The sequence below is a fragment of the Cyclopterus lumpus genome, chromosome 14 (assembly GCF_009769545.1).
Source record: "Cyclopterus lumpus isolate fCycLum1 chromosome 14, fCycLum1.pri, whole genome shotgun sequence".
Classification (NCBI taxonomy): Eukaryota; Metazoa; Chordata; class Actinopteri; order Perciformes; family Cyclopteridae; genus Cyclopterus; species Cyclopterus lumpus.
In genome coordinates this window covers 15,248,068-15,261,864 of record NC_046979.1, presented here as the reverse complement: position 1 = coordinate 15,261,864, position 13,797 = coordinate 15,248,068, and the positions used below count along the sequence as shown (strand labels likewise).

Genomic DNA, 13,797 nt, shown 5'->3' with positions numbered 1-13,797 from the left:
CAAATAGTGGCAGTTGAAACAAATGCAGTCTCACATGGTTGATTTAAAAGAAGCATCTAAGTGAATACAGTCAGTTGTATATAATGTCCAACAGACTTTTAAAAAAAACAAAAAAAACACCACCTCTATTTCATATTATTGATGTTTTCTGAGTATGAACGGGGGTAAAATGTTGTCACTTTAATTGATGCTTTACCCTATTGATTGATGCTTGTCCTAAATATTATGAAACTGAAAATAGTCTTATAGTAAAACAAGAAAAATGACTTTACTTCACTAAATATAACATTTATCCAACTTAAGATTTCACCACAGAAATATGCCTGTAAAGTATTCAAATGACTTAATAAGTACTACAGGATGTTTTGATTGCAAATCATGGCTTTTTTCTTCTTCAACATAGAAAACGACTGAAATTACAACAGTTCATCTAATTGTCATTTGAAGCACTGTTTTGCCCTATAGTTCCACAGATTTGTTTTGTTTTGATCATTATTTCAAGTTGATTCAATTTAGATTGCATTGCCATGACGCCGAAATGCTCCATAAGGCACTACAAGAGGCAAATCTTATGTTTCCAGAAGCAAAAGTCCTGTTGCAACATTGCCCTCTGTTAGTGTGATGGGCCTCACAACCCGAATGAGCGCTTGTTGACTTGTTGACGTGTAGACGTGTGTCCAAGCTGATGACAAAGATGGCCGTTGCCTCCAGGATGCCGGCCTCGGGGTGTCGGGGTCACACAGAGGGGCGGTTTCAATCCAGGCGCACCAGAAGGACTCTACATGTTTCAGCTCTGCAAAGAAAAAGTCGGGCGAGGATCAAATGAAAGCGCTGCCACTGCACTGTTGATCACGTTGGGCTCAATTCAAAAGGTCGTTGAACAATCAATTCAAAGTGATCTCATGAGCAAGCCGGCTGGATGATGACTAGAGCTGCACTTTTCAATTAGACTGACACTGAGTTTGATACTAACCTTCATCACGTTCACGTTGTTGCCATTGTCATGAAAAGAAACAACAACGACTTAACATGTAATAAAAAAATGTTTAAAAGAAACAGCAAGTTTCCATTATGCATGTTTTCTTCAAATTGCAAAAACAGTGGGATCTCCGGAGAGGCAGACAATGCATGCTGGGAAGTCCGCTCATATGCGGGTTCAAGTTGAGTGACCCCTTCATTTCAAATGGATAGACAGAACAACTTGTGGTTTACAGTCTCGTGATAAAAGATCAGTGTGTTTCACTATATTTACTGAGGATACTCGGACTAAGAGACCCAATGTTAACTGACACAGACATGGAAGCAACAGTAAAGGACATACCCTTTAGATCTTAACACTCTCGGTCCCGTACACGTTGTAGCCTTCACGATACGTGGCAAAATTCTGGGTGTTTGCCGGAGGGGCTGGCTTAAAGTTTTGAGCATTCTTTGCCAGCTTCAGTCTTTTGGTTTCTTGCCGTGACTTATAGCAAAACTCTATCAAAGCCACGGTCATAGCCAGGCCAAGCCCTCCGACCAGAATATAGAAGACTCCTGCCACATTGCTCAGGCTCAGTGCACTTGTCTTGTCCTGGGGGAGGTAAAGACCACCGTTAAGACTTCTTTAACTGGCACGGTGAGGCTGACAGCCAACAACATGTACTGCACACCCAAACCAACACAATGTACATCCTGCTACACTACGACTACGCAGCTACTCAGAGGAGGCTGCTACAAAACCCTCTGAGGTACAGAGGCCTAATTTAGCCTACAAGTGAGATAAATATGACTTAAATGTGTCTAATTCCTCCTCTCGCGTTCTGTCTACCCTTAATGGAGCTGGGAAGGTGAATGTAGACAGAGCTGCTATCTATCCTGCTTTAGGGCCTCTTTACGAGGCCATGTCTAGAGGAAGGCGGTCGTGGTCGTACAGGTCTACAGATTAAAACCTTGATTCCCTATCATGGCTGCTCAACTTCAACACACTGCATTTGTACAATCAAAGAGGCAAGCTGTGGAGGGGGAATTGAACCATGTTGCTGCTATTTAAAAGCCAAACGATGATATTGAAATTAATTTAATGTTAGTTTTACCATTTGCATGCTAACAATTGGGGACATTTTGTAGTTCTAAAGGCAGTAAAACAACAACAAAAAGTCTTATCTAAAAAGGTTAGTGGCTTATAAACATCTCTACATTAATTAAAGATGTAAAAGAAAAAGTTCCTTACTCTGACACTCCATGTATGAGACATGACTTTTAAATACTATTGGACCACTTTGTGCATATTGGAGTTAATACTCAGTTTGCATACAAATGAACAACATCAACAATAAACTCAATTTCAATAAAGGTTTGGATGACAAAATAGCAGTATAATGGTTTCAATTCTATGATTCAACTTTTTATAATTTGATGGTATGAATAGAAATAGTGTGATCATGCTGCAATTTTACAAATCTTGATTTGTCTACATACAGTAGTAAAATGAAGTCATGTTAATGTCATGAATTATGATCGGAGTGTAAAGAAATTAGAGTATGTGTGAAGTAAATCTACTTTTTAATGTTTTACACGCTATTCTGCAAGTATTCAGATATATCATGTCCGGATCAACATGTCTGGGTAAATATATATGTATATAAATATGCTTTAGATGTTTGCATATGAACATTTAGGTCAAAATGCACTTTTCAATCAGTATAAAAAGACCTGCAGCGACTGACCTTACTTCCAGAGTCCTTGGTTCCACATTCACCCTTATCGTACCACCATTTGTTTTTCAGCTTGTCTAAGATGCCTTGTTCACTGAGTTTCAATACTGCAAGGTTTACAGGAGTTCTTCACGTGGGAAATAACATAAATAACATTGTATTATGTTATTTTATGTTATTAAACTTCTTAAACTACTTTATACTGTACAAAGCGATAGAGTAGGGTCCTGGCCAACACATCACACATAGCAAGCAACACTACAGTTTGTTTGTACATTTGTAAATATATGACTTTTCATAATCCATGACTACCCTAGCATGCCAGACCCCACCGATATCGCTTTGAGTAATCGGCACACACTGATCACAAGAGGAGAAAAGATTTGAACTTGCAATATAAAGCGGCTGCTGCATAACTTTCACAGAACGAAAGAAAACAAAGGCAGTAAATGCTGAGGGCACTTTTTTTGTGTTGCTATGAGCGGCCTTTTTGATGTTTAGCAAGGTGGATCTAACAGGAACCCTTTCTTGAGTAACAGACTAATTCATTTCAATTCAAAATTAAATTTTGTTAAAGCTAAATGCTAATGTCTCACAAAACCCCCCACACAGAGAAACAAATACGGGTGATTTTGAATCGTTACGAGCCAGATGAGGTCCAGAGAATTTGGTTTTAAGAGTCTGAACCAAATCCCTGATGAGGGGACGAATAGTTTGGGTTGTTTGGTTTTGCGAGACATTATGTTCACATTTATTGACTGATAGATTTCCAGGCTTATTTCCTTTCAAAAGTAAGATCAGTGTTTGTAATCCAAGATCATAAAAATATATTGTATTCACCACTGTGTTCTCTGAGTTTCAAACATATTACAAATGATGCTTTCTGATTATGTACACAAAAAATTAAATAAAAAAACATTAAGAAGTCAGGCATGCTGTTCGGTGGATGATATGCAGTCCTGTTCTCCAGTCAGCGCTCTTTGGAAGGCAATGTAATGATGATTTAGTTTAAAAGTAGAAACTTAGATCTATGAATTCAAATGCAACATGAAACTATCATTTGTCGGATGCAGCCTCGTCAGTTTCTGCATTTTGACTCTTCTTGGCGGAGAGGAGGGAGACATTTGAGCATCGACTTGGAACGTAATGGTTGTTACGCTTTATGAATCGAGCTCAATGCAGTCATGATCCTACACAATAATCTGTCATTTTACTATTTGGACAATGACACATTTTGGATGCTGAATCTCCGTTTTGTTGCATTTTGGAGACACGATGAGGATGAATTGCAGACAAAAAAAAGCTATCAAGCGGAGCAGCTTAAAGTCAACAATTGTTCATAATAATTCTGTTTAAGGGTACCGTTTATATCACAAAATAACATTTGTATAAGCTGCATCTTTTTACTTCTATCTTGTTTTTGTCTGAGCGGCAACTGCTCTGTCGCTGACTCTGAGTCTGTGTACATTTACATTCATACTCCTCAGTTTAATAACTTTTAGTCACATAAAAATAACTGCAGCTGGTTAGAGCTGATGACTGGTGGTGATCGGATAGATTCGACCCTGTCCCACAGCATTTTGGGTAGTGTATTATTTACTCTGCTGATTACAAATGATACATTGACATTCTCTAAGCTGCTGCTCATCAGATTAAGGTCTCCGATACACCACCAGGTGGTGGCCATGGACTTTGAAATAATTCACAATTTAGAAACCCTCAAATATTTCCCTGCTTCTTTTGTAATCTGAAAAACCAAAATAAACAGAATGTCATCCATATATACTATACATTATGCACAGAAACTGGGTATTTGTTTGATGTTTGATATTTGGTTATACACTGGGAATGTTATCAAAGTGTGTGCATGACAATACTCATTAAAAACACAAGAAAATTATTTTAAAACTCTACATCGGTTCCTCTTCCGAATGAATTTCTACAGCACCATTTCAAAACAGAAGGTTGTGAAATGCAGCGAGACACACACCTACACACACCTACACACACCTACACACACCTACACACACACCACTGTCATGTTGTCAATAGTTACCAGCGCCAGCATACAGCGGTTCACGTCAGCCAACTCAGCCTCGGTCTTCTCTCACTTCTGCATTATCTTTGGTGAATGTCTGATTATGCAAAGGCTCTTTAATTATGCATCCATTTGACAATCAGATTACATTAAAATCTGGGAGTATTCAGCATCCTTTTCTCCAGGAAGCAGATAGATGTATCTAATCTGAAGTGCCTTAATTATCTCGAGGTCAAAAGCTCCTCAGAGGGCGATTGACATGTTTTAAAACTTACTGAGTAAGAATGGCTAACTTAAAAAACCTGCAACATATATGACTAAAGGAAATATGATTTCCACTGCATTGGACCTTTAAAAAGAGATGTCTGATAATTGTTCTTTTCTCAGGCTGGTTGTCGTCAGCATCTTAATCACAATCACTCAAACTGTGAATAAGAACAGGAAGTGGCCATAATATCAAGGACACCTGTGCAATCGAATGCAATGCAATGCAACAGCTGGTGCTTTACATCTTACATTTGTGAAGTTTAATAAAATAATAAGGAATAATGAATGAATAATGTTCAGTTTTTGTTGATTCACCTTTATAGTAATCTTATGGGGGCGTAGTTTGTGTTGTTGCAGTATTACCTCGCATCTTATGAGACCTGTAAGCTTCACCAGGATAGATTTGGTTGTTGTGTTATAATTTAGTACATTATACAGGTGTTTCTTTTATTGTGAGCACCCTCTGTAAGTGTCAACTTAACCTACGCTCCATTTGATTTAAGTCACATCAAAATTTCCCCTTTTAGTCTGTCTGCAAAACAAGAAAACAGCATCTAAAAACACTCATGAGCACAAAAAATGATCCACATGAAAGAAAACATGCACAATACCGACTCATATGGCCAAATTAGAACATGAATCACACACCGTATGACGTCAAATTAAATAAATTCACACAGTATGAACAAAAACAGAGTTGTTTTAAAATATCCGGCTTTGATTAATGAAACAGTTGTAGATATGTGACTTAACTTGGTCTAAAATATCTCCATTGATTTCTTGTGTAGGAATATAAATGCTGAATTTGATTTCAGCAGCCAAATGATTGCATAACATTGATTCAACGTTATGCTGTGAACGTCATATGTTCTCAGTGGTAGTTACATACAATATATTTCCATCTCATTGTGTAATTACCCACACCTGCATTTCTGAAAGTGAAACAAGGACAAAGAAATGTGGCAGTCAGATAGTGATACATCTACTCTTTCTCTCTAACCAAGGGGTCGAGGCACATTGCCAGTGAGAGGAGACAGCTTCTTTGTGTTATCCCACCGGTTGTATCCATGTCCTGCTCACTCAGGAATGGATGACGAGAGTCAGTAACAGCAAAGTTTTCTCCGTCTCTTTTCTCGCAATATGCCGAGTGCACTGTGGTCATGATTCAAGCTGAAGAGCAGAGGCAGAGATGGATCCGCAGTTGAGGGCTATTACTGAGCCCTGAAATCAAAAAGATCAGGGGCTTCATTTATAGAGCGCTTGTACAACAGATTTGATTGAAGAAATTCTCATGGGAAAAAGGTCCCAGCTGTTCTGCAGAGCTGAGCTTGATGTGCACACCTCTAAAATTGTGTAAATAAAGATAGATTATGTGCAGTGAGACGGGCTTTACAACAATAAGTTAACCTTTTCTATATTGTAACGCCACTTCTTTGTTTCAAAACAACATTTAAAGTGAGACTATGTGACTCCTTCAATATTTATTGACCCGGCCTCACTCAGTCCGTTATGACCAGGAGCTAACGGTGGCAAACTTTAAATTATTGATATGACTGACATCCCTTCCCTGACTTTATGGCTCCGCTCTGTTTTAGTGTGTCAAAAATAAACTTTGCAATGTTTTTAATTACAAGATTAAAACAAAAAGTAAAACATTCAGCGCCATTGTCCTGTAATTGCCACTTATTTGTACATCAGTTTTATGTTCACTATGAAAACAACTATCTTTTTACTAAAGTGTGATTGAAATCAAATCCTCTTGTACAAATGGAGCCCGTGGTCATATCTTCCACTCTACTACTGCAGGGTTCACCAGGTCAGGGTGGCCATGGATAGCCTTTGACTGGCCTTGAGTCAAGACCAACCAAAGGTTTCTGTCAGTCTTACGCTGGATTTCGATGAAAGGATATTGGACAAAAAAGTTTGGACCGTTAGTTCAGTCTTTCATTAGAATTCTCACGTTTGCCTGCGATGCTTAGTCCCCTCAAGACAACGCTGTTCCCCGTGCCTGCCCTAACACCCAGGCGGCTGATTACATGGGTCATACTGTACATTGTTGGCATTGACTGTGGGATAGGATTAAATCTTAATAGTTTTCTGGCATTAGTTTGCCACATATGAAGATACAAAGCTGTCATGTTGGCCTGTAGAAATAAAAAGCGGAAGGAAAGATGGTTTCTGTCTTGTACAACTACAGGCCAACAATATATAAAACAACTACTCTGTCACAAAGACAATATTAAGCTCTTAATAATCTGATCTTCCTCTGTCCTACGTCTTGCTTTATCTAACACTATTTAGCTTTCTCCTCCTCCATTAACCAAGTAAAGGGTTCCCAGTCGATCACAGTTGCAAAAATGTAAAATCCAACTTATTCATCTGTAACTTATTATCAGATTTTTGGGCCTGAAGACTACAGTCAGTGTGACGCCAGCCTTGCCGATTACTCTGTTCTAGGATACCCGACTTTGGTGACATTGAGGCTGACCTTAGAGTCACCTCCCCCGCTGCCGCACTCTCCCTTGTCGTACCACCATTTGTTTTTCAATTTGTCCAAGAGGCCTTGCTCATTCAGTTTTAACACTGCCAGGTTAACAGCATTTCTTGAAACGATAAAACATAGCTTGTAAGAAAATGAACAGGTCCGTGAGAAATCTAATATAGAATATTAGTAAAAAATAGTGATCAATATCAATGGTTCATAAGGGGAGCACGGAAGGGACAAATTGGTAAAAAATTTCACTGGTGTGGAAGGGTAAGAAGTATTGTTACAGCAAAGACAATGTTAAATATTAGAGAGGTGGCATGGAGGGTTACATTGCTTGTAACTGAAGTGTGCGGGATGGGGACATTCTGTCATTGTTGAATTAGAAATAAGAACATCCAGCATGCAGCTTAACATTCATCACAACTGACAGACCAGCATTGTAACTAGCAGAAAACAATGCAAAAGGGCAACACAGAAACCAGGAGGGAGGAGAGGTCAAAGGGCAAAGCAAACAAAGGTTGGGAAAGGTGACACATCAACATTCAAATGGATTTAGTGATAGTGACTAATATACCGATAACCTTAAGAGAAAGAAGAAACAGAGACACAAACCAGATAGATAGGACAGAACAGAAAATGTCTGAACGTGTTGAATGAACTCATAATACGGTTCACTCATTGATGCACTTGGAGAAAAAAGGAAGAATTAAGGAGTGAGGAAGAAGAGAATGGCAAAAAGAGACATCAGGGTAGGTGGAATACTATAACAACATGGAGGATATTGTTATACTATCCCACCCACCCTAATGCTGAGCCTTTAGGTGTGGCCACACCATAGCCCTTAGAGTCGAGGTTGCCGCCCACTTTCATGGTGTCACATGGTTTCCGCTGCTCTATGTACTCGTTCATTGTGGATTCGAGTAGAAAGGCGAACTTGCCCTTCGACTTTCGTACCCTGGCAACCCCGTCTGGTGTTGTTTTGGCAAACACTGACGGTTCAGCTGATTTCATGTATGACCACATTTTCTCATAAACTGCTATTTTGGAGCGCTGCATTAAAGGACACAGAGAGAAGACAGAAACAGTTTAGTTATGCACTGGACAACGACAACTGTGAGCACATTCATTACGAGCCGCTGTGGGTTTGAGTAAATGGAAGAGTTCATTTTGGGAAATACTTACAAGAGAAGATTAACACCACAGAGAGAGTGGTGTCAATCTTCTCATCTACCCCACAGAAAGAAAGAGATTAAGTGTATTTTCCCAAAATGTCAAGCTCATCACATGGAAAATGACTGCACTTCCTGGCCACGCCCCAATCTGTGGTGTGACAGCGGACTGGGGCGTGTAATATGCTTAAAGATTTCACCACATACAGACAGTTTTATACATCTTTTTATTCAGAGTGGATTCACCCTTTAAATACATTTAGTTAAATGCAGCAGAGGTAATTGGCTTTCTGCCAGCAGCCTGAAGTCTGACAATCTGGCCGCTCAGCAGAAGCAAAATGCAGGCCATGCTTGGTATCAATATTACGAGACAGAAGTGACCTCCTCCTCATCAGTTTGTGTACGTACCAGCAGGTCACAGCTGGAGTCACAATCATCGTGGTTTAATTTTCATTTAAATGTGCTAAGTCAGCAGTCCAATCGATTAAACTACTGTGCATTAGCAACACGTTAATCTGTGGAATTTTAATAACAAATATTGTTTTTTAATATGTTAAGATACTAAATATAAAAACACACTGTGCAGGACACCTTTATTTTTTTTAAAAGCAGCTGGCAGATTATGTTCACAGTTTTTCTCATTGCATCCAAATGATTTCAGAAATAAGTTCTGCTGTATTTATACATTCCTCAAAATGTTAACGTTTTGCCTTTAATTTGCTCTTCCACGTCATCGAAAACCAATCAACCTCAAAAAAGATTTAAAAAACACCAATTATCTGTATCAATTATCTTATTAAAGGTTATTCATGATATTAAAGCCAAATACGATCTAGTTTGTGTCACTTGTTGTTTGATAGTAATGGCGCCGTCTTTTACACACTTGACCTGCGTACTCCAACACCGATGGATTCACCTCAGTGGCCCAGTCGGCTGCCAGCTGGAGCGGCTACAGACGTGCACGGCACAGCCCGGCTCAGACGCTCAGTGCGCTGCTAAAAATGGCCACCGGGGAGCTGGAGTACACAGCTGTCTACAACGGAGGGGAAGAATAGAGAAGCTGCAGTAAACTGGGCTACGATGATTTTCTGCTGAGCTCGGTAAGGGAGAAGGGCCTCGGAGGAAATCTTGTTTTCAAACTTTTCATATTTCGACACGTCTTCAAGGGGATGCTTTGTCATGATTGTGACGAGCAGGTTCATAATGTCTCGGGCAAACAGGAAGTACGCAAAAGTCTGAACGAGCATTTGATGTCAGACATTCAAAAGTCTGGAGCAAGTTCTCGCAGTTCATTGTATCGTTCATTGATGATCTTATATATTTCCCATTAAGAACACAGTATATTTGGATGTATCATTGTATTCCGTATCGCTTTATTTATATATATGTATTGTCCTTGATAACAGGGCCCTGAAGGCTTTATTCACATGCTTATTTAAAGTATTGAATATACAGAAATCAAGTGTGCATGACTGCTTTCTTCCAGATTGTATGTTCCGTAGTTGTGTGAGTCACTTCTAAGTGACGGGAGACGTCAGCGCGAAGTCACAATCTAAGTTAGCTCGGTGGTGTGTACGACCGTGTTGTGTAAATAATTCACCAGAGATGTAATGGATTGTGGGCTCAGGCTAGTAGGTGAATCATTCTTGACATATGCACGATTTCAGTTCAGTTGAGTGTTCATGTAAACACTCTTATCATGACGGTAATCGGGGACGACAGGCCTGGCCATATTGGGAAAGCAGGGAATATTCTCTAGGTTACATGAAGATGCTCGTCAGGAGCAGGTCGCTCGCCTCGGTTGAAATCTGTGCAACTCAGAGTCATAATTGTCCCTGTCTGCAGACGCAACTTAACAGAGACTAATTGCTTCAATAAATCAACGGTTATTAATGACTTGTGTTGCCCCCAACAGTCATGTAACTGCCAAACGGGGGAAGTGGGGAATGTGGGTCTAGTGCTTCTCATCATTCTGGGAATAAACTGGTCTCAACTCCAATTCTCCCAGCGACCAGTTCGTGTGCGTGCAGCTGACTGAAGCGGCCCTCTGTGTGCGTCGGTCACGCCGTCATCCAGAAACAGAGACGACAGGCCAAAACAAAGCATGTGCAATCTTTCTGCTGTCTTGTTTTTTATCCGCATGCAATGCTTAGTCAGGTGCATGATGAAGTCTGTAATTAAAACTCATTTACTGAATGTTCATGATCAGTGGACTAAAATGAATAATGTACCTAAATAATAGCTCATTTAGCAGCACTGCAGTAATTAACGATGAAATGATCACAAACACACTTTGATATTGTAATAGAAAGTAAACAAACTACTTCTTACTCTCCTTTCACACATCTGCTAACATTATTCAATGTCAACCTCTAATCTCGTTATCAATATACACACGCGGTATTGCACACAGACTAAAGGATCCAAATAGGTTGTCAGTCTCAGTAAGTAACTGAGGAAAATGTGATTTAAAAGGTAAATTAGAATTATTCAAATTGGGATGTGGCATTAGAGAGCTGCTTCTGATTGTTTTGGACAGTCTTTATCCTAAACTAAGCTAAGCTTATCATCTGTCAAGAAAGTGAATGAGCCTGTTTCTTTAAATATGGTGTACACATATCCTCAACCAGATATGATACTTAGTAGATACTTAAATCTAGTTGAGGATGAACGTTGAGTAAAAGTATCACTCCAAGGCTTTGCAAAGCCGAGTGGTTTGAGAACAACGTTTTGAATCTTTTCTAAAAAACAGAAAAGAAAAAGATTGAGTGCTTTAAAAATGAGCTTGTTGGTTATCGCTGTGTAATGTGTACTGAGCAAGCTGTGCGATCTTCTTTGCAAATGATATCCATTAAAAAGTATTGACAGCTCCTATTAATCATTAGCTTTTAATCACCAGATTTCAATAAGCGTGGCTCAGCATGGCTCCTCTGCATTGACATTTCAAGTTTGGAGGAAGGAAAGCAGAATATTTGTCCCTCAGGATGAAATCACGCCTGTCAATTATCTCCTCAGGAGCACCTTCGACAAATCACAGCCAAAATGAATAAGCACATCCAGCGCTGCTGGTGGAGCTGCTTCCAATGCACTGATTCACCAGGAAGCCTCGGAGAATATCTATTTGATATTCTTATATTCGAATGTTTCACATATTACGGCTGCTGCATGTGCTAATCACATAAAATATCCATACTTCTTCACTTCATCGTCTCTTTTCTAACTTTAAGTTAACAAGACCAAGTCTGCTGAAAGGTTTCTATTTTGACAAGTGAATTATTGCTTCTCTTAATGTCATATCTGTTGTCCCTGCAGTCATGATCACAGAAGTCTGGTTTAAATTATTACACATTAACAGAGGAGAAGATCCACACAGCTTGGTGACAAGTGGGCGTATTAAATGCATTTATTTATTGATATTAGAGAAAGCGACATCTCGAAATGGGTATCCTCCTTGTAGATGTTATATTAACTAAATCCCCGAACAGATCTTTGAAACTGGTACAATTCTATATTTCATGAGCAGTAACTCTCAACACGTTCAAGGGTTCTCTTCGCTGAATAAAAATCTTTTCTGAACAGCCACATTGTTCACGGGGTAATGTTTGAAAGTACTGCAGTGCAGGAGACAGCGGCTTACAGATGACCTCCTCCATACGCATGATGTCGATTGCTCCAATTCAATGCTTTTAGACCCGAGTTCAGCTTGGCACCCCATGCCACTCTGCTTGAACGCTTTTATAAATGGGTCGGGTGACAGAAATGTTACACACGCCTCCACTCGCTCACATCCCTGCAAAATCACACTTTTCTCTTGAGAGCTATGCATGCTTTTATTTGATTATGTTTGGACCGACTCGGTCCTAACAAGAACGCCCTCCCCTGACAGCTGCGAGAGCAAAAAGGGAGCAGATAACTAAACCCTAACAGACATAAACAAGCTGTTCTACCTTTCCTGTATTTAAGCATCTTTACTCAAGCCGTCTGTAAATCTCAGAGGACGATTGTGAGATGTGATTTTATAACTGTCTGTGAACCGAGGCAGAGTCTTCCTGATCTACCAGAGTGTGAGGGGTGCACGGGGTTCATATTTATCAAACGTCTCAGACTCACTCAGAGCACTCCGGACAACGGATGTGAAAGACATTTTCCATTTCCGAGGAGTGGGATGTCTTCTTTGAGACTGCAGCTCGGTGACAGAAGACAATCTCGTAGTTCTTCTCAATTCTCAGGTTTCAAACACGGAGACAGAAGCGACCTGATAATCAGACTGAACGGTCCTTTCACTTCATTCTCTATGAAGCGCTGAACCGCTCAGAGATGTTGACGGCGACTCAGAGGCGGAGACAGAACTACTTCTTCACAATTTGATGCAGAATTTAAAAAAATGGATACATAGGTTTCAAAATGATTCACACGCGTACACAATCTGCCACCTGCTTTTGAATTATTTGTGTTTTCAAGGCTACAGTCTTTATTTGTCTTTTATATGAAGAACCTCGACGTGATTGTTTGTGCCCTTACTTTGGCAACGATTGAGAAGTGGAATATATGAATGATTCTGCACATCATGGATTTGAAAGCACAAGCCTAAAACCATAATTTAGTTTTGTGGAAGTCACAGACGACACTTGCTTATAAGCAATGCATTTCAAATCAGCTGTTTACTCCTTTAGTTTAACAAAATACTGTGTGCCAGTGTTTTATAATGTACTGAATTAATCAAGTGCAGTTGTAATATTAGCCTACTTTGGAAGTGCTGTATCAGGGGAACGATTCTAGTCATTCTATCATTGATTTATCACCTGGCAGGTAATACATCATAAGACACAGAAAAGCTCCTGGGACTTATTCAGCTCTGAGCTTTTGGCCAGCTTTAACTTCAGAGAGAGCAGCTCTCGTTATGCTGTGCAGCGACAGCGTGGATGACACTCACCCTAAAGAACTCCTTAGTGGAGCCTGAGTCTAACGTCCCGTAGGCGATCTCTGTCTGCTTGGCCAGGTCCTCAGCACCCTCAATTGGAGAAACCATCCTCTCCACGGTGAGAAAGGCCGCCAGGTTAGCCGTGTAGGAGGAGATGATGATGAGGGTGAAGAACCACCACACTCCTCCGACGATGCGGCCGGACAAAGATCTGAGAGGAG

General features: G+C 40.0%; 1 protein-coding gene across 1 annotated transcript in view; it reads right to left on the bottom strand.

The window, feature by feature from the left end:
- Positions 1–1,324: 1,324 nt before the first annotated feature.
- Positions 1,325–13,797, bottom strand: part of gria3a (glutamate receptor, ionotropic, AMPA 3a) — a 57,369-nt gene continuing 44,896 nt past the window's right edge. Inside the window, 4 exon segments of the mRNA XM_034549961.1 lie at positions 1,325–1,570; positions 7,487–7,601; positions 8,289–8,536; positions 13,589–13,787. Coding sequence (XP_034405852.1) covers positions 1,325–1,570; positions 7,487–7,601; positions 8,289–8,536; positions 13,589–13,787 — 808 coding nt within the window.